Source organism: Octodon degus, unplaced genomic scaffold, assembly GCF_000260255.1.
Source record: "Octodon degus isolate 3935 unplaced genomic scaffold, OctDeg1.0 scaffold00015, whole genome shotgun sequence".
Lineage (NCBI taxonomy): Eukaryota > Metazoa > Chordata > Mammalia > Rodentia > Octodontidae > Octodon > Octodon degus.
The window spans coordinates 13,646,986-13,653,200 of record NW_004524591.1 but is presented as its reverse complement, the minus strand read 5'-3'; the positions used below and the strand labels follow the sequence as shown (position 1 = coordinate 13,653,200).

At 32.8% G+C, this 6,215-nt stretch overlaps 1 protein-coding gene across 1 annotated transcript in view; it reads right to left on the bottom strand.

Annotated features, from left to right (window-relative positions):
• Stk31 (serine/threonine kinase 31) overlaps window positions 1-6,215 on the bottom strand; it is a 101,230-nt gene that overhangs the window by 48,218 nt on the left and 46,797 nt on the right. The window contains exons 10-11 of the mRNA XM_023709853.1: window positions 4,827-4,986; window positions 953-1,075 (exon numbers count right to left, since the gene is read on the bottom strand). Coding sequence (XP_023565621.1) covers window positions 953-1,075; window positions 4,827-4,986 — 283 coding nt within the window. The remainder of the gene's footprint in view (window positions 1-952; window positions 1,076-4,826; window positions 4,987-6,215) is intronic.

The window sequence follows — 6,215 nt, the reverse complement described above, 5'->3', positions numbered from 1 at the left end:
TACTATTTTGTACTCTCTTTAAAAAATAAAAAAATTAAATTATCTTCAGCACAAAATAAGAACCATAAATAATAAAAGGATTAGAAAAGATAAATAAAAGGGTTGTTGATCCAAATTTTATGACCAAAGAGAAAGCAGACTATTAACAGATGAGAACTAAAAAGGCTCAGGAGAGTTGCCAGAGAGACCTCAATATATAAAAACTAATAGTATTCTTCCTTCAAAGGTAATGAGGAGCTAGCAATGTAGCTCAGAAATAGAATGGCTGTTTAACATATATAAAGCTCCACCTAGCTGTGCTAAAAAATAAAAACTGCAAAGCAGAAAGTAATGCTCACAAAACAAAAATATAAGTATCTTAAAGTGAAATGAGAAAATACATGAAGACCTGCAAAAAAATTTGAGCAATTTCATAGGACAAAAATGGACGTGATTAAGTAGAAATAAATAGTATTTAACAAGTAGAACAACTGAACACTGTCATGCTTATCCATTCCAAATTAAAGTCATTGCAGAGGTGACATAACAGGGCACAAAGAAAAATAATACCATATTTTATACCAGTAGTTATTGTACTCTAACCCCTGCTCATACCAAGGGCAGAACTTCCCTGATTATAGAGCCAACTCTGACATACCACTCTGCTGGAAAGCAAAGCCAACAGGGCCACTTACTCCTGCTAATATTCTTATCTCCTAAATTTCCCCAATGAATGCTGCTCCAGCAAGCCTAGAGTCTGGCATTTTACCCTGTTTCCAGAATAGATATACACTATAAATAAACCTTAAATATATTGATAAAAACTTCTAATACTATCAAAAAAACTAGAATTTAGTAATAAAAAAAGACTTTTGTACACTCGGTACTGCCTGAAATCTATACATAAATGTAATTTCAATTCTCAAAGGATAAACATGATTTAATGTATACTAAGTGTATTTTTAATTCCAACCTGCAAGGTCTGTAAGCGTTTATAAAGTGGTAATTCATCTACTTCTAGAATAAACCTTTGTACTGCCATGTCTAGCTTCTGCTGCACTTCATTCCTTTTGGCAATCAAAATATTCCCTTCATTCTGGAAGGAAAAAACAATAACCACCATTAATACATCAGGTGTTTTTTACACATTTACCCATAGTTACAATAATGAGTGACTTCTAAATCTTAATATTATATCCTACAAATATGGTAGTATAAATTTAGAGCAAATATTTCTTGAAATCACCAAGATGACAAAGAATTTTCTTTTGTTAAAATAAAACATTTAAATTCAACAATCCTGCCCTGCTATTTTACCCAATATTCCCACAATGAATTTTATGAAGAAAATTATACAAATTTCTATTATTATACACTAAAGACTGCCTTCCTCCAATACCCATTCCATTCTCATCTCATCTACTCAACTTTATTTTTTTATATTTTTATTTGTTGGGTAGCAGGAATCAAACACAGGATCTTGCACTTGCCAGGCAGGTCCTTTCTACTCAACTTTCAAGATTTAGTTAACACATTCAAATCAGAGTTGTCTGGCAGCAAGAGATATGAATTATGGCCTTGTGTGAACTGCTTACACTCCCCCAAGATAAAATCTTTAACTTGAACAAAAAAATCCCTAGGCGTTTTGATAGTAGGTGTGCAAAAAATATCTAAAAATCCTATACATTATTCCTCCTATTGCATTTACCATACTGTATTGAAACTGCCGATATATCTATCCCATAATCTCAGCAAAACAGAAGGGATGTCATTAAAAATGTTTCTGTAGGGCCAGGGAGATAGCTCTGTGGTCTAAGCACCTGCTTGGTAAACATAAGCACCTGGGTTGGATCCCTGGTACCACATGCCATGCCAGCCCTGCACTGAGCCAGCCACTGAAACCAGGCATGGTGGAACACACCTGTAATCCCAGCACTGGTGAGGCTGAGACAGGAGGATCACTATGAGTCTGAGCTGCTAGCAAGACCCTGTACCAAATAAACAATCTTTTTAAAAAATGTTTCTATCACTTATAGCAATATCTGGTATACAACCTTGAAAGCTTAAATTTTTGAATACTTTTTCTTGCATATGTTCAATACTGTTTTCTAAGTATAAATAAAAAGAAAATCTCTTTTAAGGCTTATGTCTTTCATCTAAAAAAAAAACACTTGGTAATCAGAGTAAGAATATGTAAAATAAAAGTAAAAATTCAAAGACTCAAGTACAAAAAAGAAAAAAAATGAAAACTTTATTTGAATGGTGATTATCATTATGTATTCATCCCATAACCTACTCTCCAGACTATCAAATGAACTCTTTTTTTCCTAGTACTGGGGACTAAATCCAGAGCTTCATCTATACTAGGCAAATGTTCTACTGAGCTATATCCTAGCCCTTTTTTATTTTTGAGACAGGTTTTTACTTTTTGAGACTAGGTTGCCCAGGCTAGCCTTGAATTTGTGATCCTCCTCTTCAGCCTCCAAAATACCTGGAATGCAGTCATGTGCCACTTCGTCCAGCTGCCACATGAACTTTTAAGTCTTAAAACATCAACAGTGGTAGAAATAAGTATTTGGGTTTTTAAAAAAATGTTACAAAACATTTACAATACTAAATTACCAAGCCCTACATCTACATTAAGCATCTCCCTCTCTCTGTCTTGTCCCTCTCTCTCTCCCCAGCCCATGCTCAAATCACAAAAACAAGGCCATAAAAAAGCAATTTCCACCTTTTTATCTTATTACATAAAAATATATTAAGAAGCATTTTCATATTCACCCATGGTTTAAGTGGAAAGAAAATATACTCTGTAATCAGACATTCCTGAGTTCAAATTCCATATTAAGATTTAGAACTGTACATTCTTGAGCAATTCCCTTTACTGTTATGAGACTATTCCCTTACAACAAAGAAGCAAAAATGCCCATTTAAAAGTTAGTGTAAGATGTATCTGCATCTTCTAATCTGTTCCATTGATCCTTGAATCTATTTTTTTGCCAATACCATGCTGATTTTATCACTGTAGCCTTACAGTATAATTTCAAGTCAGGGATTGTAATGCCTCCTGCCTTGCTGTTGTTGCCCAATATTGCCTCTGCTATTCTAGGTCTTTTCTGGTTCCAAATAAATTTTAGAAATGTTTTCTCTAGATCTATGAGGTATGTTGGTGGTTATTTTGATAGGAAAAAAAGGCAGAAGAAAAGCATGCAATTTAAACCTAAAAAAAAAAAAGAAAAAAAGAAAAGCATGCAAGTATATATACAGGATGGCTGAGGTAACTGTACTAAAAATCTCCATCAGTTTTTGAAAATAGTTAATGTGTAGAATTTTCACCTTGACTAACTCTGTGTGCTGATATCTGGGATCTAAACAACTACATCAAGGACAGCATTGTGTAATACAAAAACCATGCTTGAATACCAGACATCTTGGTCTTCTACATGTGTACCATTTCCAATGTCCTGTCAATTATTACTATACTCTTCAAAATATCTTTTAAAAAGGTAAAAAAGCAAGTTAAGAGTCAAGAACAAAAATTTAAGGTTTCCTGAAAGCAAGCAGAAATATGAAATCATATGTCCAATCTTACATAACTGTAGCTGTTAATCTGATCAACAGATTTGATAAAAATATGCTGTATCAACCATTATTAATCAGCTATTCTTGTTATGAAAATCTGTAACATATGTATTGTTGTAAGTTATCCTGTTTCTTTGTTTCAGATTTTTGTTCTTGCTTTTGTTTTTACTTTTCAAAATAATACTAAATTTTTAAAAAGTGTAAGAGTAAGTTTCAAATGTATCTATAATATTGCCATATTTGACAGAAATTCAAAATGATTCATTCTATCACTTTTTACATTCATAATAAAAAACGAGCCATTATCAAATACACAAAATAACCCAAGTCTAATTCCTTCTCCAAATTAAACATTCTTTGTATTTCTAAGAGCCTATTTATCATGCTTACACATTCAACTGGTCTATTTAGCCATGAATAGGAAGAGTTTCAGAGTATGAACCACAGAAGCAAATAACACCAGTATTTACAGTGACACAATCTAAACAAAAATAGCCACAGAAAACTATGGTGGTTGTAGGAAAAACTTTTACAAGGGAGTCAAGGAGTTCTATTCAACTCAATATAGTAACTACAGAAAATAAGAAGTAAATATACTTATACCTAAAGAATTTATACAAAATATTTCAGTCCTCATACCTCTCACCACACAAACAGCTACTTTTCAATGTTAGATGGCTTGGACAGTATTTAATATTATTCAAGAGTTCAATACTGTAATAAATCACTCACACTGAAAGATTTGCATTAGCAAGTATGGAAGCCATCCTCATTCACAAGCATCATATGAGCCCCGCAAATGTCAGTATGTCTTATAATAACTCCCTAAGTTTAGCTCTCAGGACCTCTCAAGAGGATGCTTGAAAGAAGTTCCATCAAAAATCTATACTTTATGTGTCATCCCAGCCTAGACACAATTTACAAATCGGAGTTATACCAATCTTGCCTAATAACATAGTAGAAATATTTTATCAGACTTCCAATGAAATTGACAGTTAACCAAAAATCAATAGTACACAAAAAAAAGATTTGGTTAATCATTTATTCATAATCACCAATTATGACACTTTTTATAAGGTAGCATTTATAGCATATGCATGTTAATATGTTGATGATGCAAATAAAACATGCATATACATTAAAATGAAGCATTTATTTGAAGCAAATAAGCTATCCTCATAGTATCAGCAGAACTTCTGCTTTCTCAATACTATTTCTTTATCTTCAACAGATAAAAAACATAATAGAGAAAATTCTCAACCCACCACATTATCACATGTTTGGATCTCCTCCTGAGCCAGCTTGTATTCTGCCCAAATTTTCTCTAATTCATTCAAAGAAGCTAGAGTAGTAACACACCCTTCATCCAACATTTTTATAGCATCTGAAAGGTCATTCCCAAAGCGAACATTGATGTTGACATGCCTATTTTTTTAGAAAAAGATCAAAAAATTAAAATGCTTCTGCAAGAAAAACTTATACATACAATAGTTGTCTAAAAGTTATTTGCAATACACACTATAAAAAGACATTTTTTGAAACTTTACCTAAAATCATTGTATTTTTAACATGTTCCCACTGGCTTAAGTCACTGGTAGTACATGCATGACTGCCTCACTGGGAAGCTTGACAAATAACTCTAATCACTTTTATTGGTGTTTTTACTAGTAAAATTAATAAACAGTCTGTAAATTAACCAATTCTAATTAGTTGAATGAATCTAATTTCAGCCTAAGTGTAAGTATTGATACAATTCATACTGATTAAAGAATTACAACAATCAACAAACATTTCATTAGGTTAAAAAATTTATATTGTGAATTTCTTTACAACATTTTATACATAATGGCAGTTGACTTGTGTAGAGCACACAAAACATATGTTGGGGTTTTTTGCAGCCAGAGAACCACCCATCTTTTTTTTTTAATTTTTACTAGGACATACTTGCCATGCATAAAGATTCATTCATCATAATTTGTACCTGTACATATTATGTCTTAATTTTTCTCCAATTCCCCTCCCTTCTCTTCAACCTGTCCTTCTCTCCCCATTTACAGAAGCTTTGTTTCCATTTTTCTCTTTTTTTAATCTCTTTTCCATTCTTTCCCCTACCCTGCCCTCCTCCCTTGTTCCCCTTCACATCTGAACATGTTTTTCCTACTTCCCAATATTCATCCTCCACTTGGCTCCTTATATACCCTTTGGGTTTCTCACTCAAAGTAAATAATGCATTATTTAAATATGTGGGTTTTATTTCACTTCAAATTATGGTCTTACGCATCCATTTACCTAAAAATGACTCAAATCTATCCTTCTTTATAGCAGAGTAGTGCTTCATTGTATATAAATACTGTATCTTCTCTATCCAATCATCTGCTGATGAGCATCTGAGCTGTTTCCAAGATTTAGCTATTATAAATTGGCAATACCCACTTTGTAAGATAAACATTTTCTGAACTGAGTTTCTCACTAATCCTAAATAAGCTTCTATAGAGTGAAGTTTTTTTCAAAAAACTTATGTCTGTGGCATTTTGTCACAGGTTAAAGAGTTTATCAAAAATTAATTCTACTGGGGCTGGGGGATATAGCTCAATGGCATAAGCGCCTACCTGGCAAACACAAGGTCCTCAGTTCAATCCCTGGTACCACAAAAA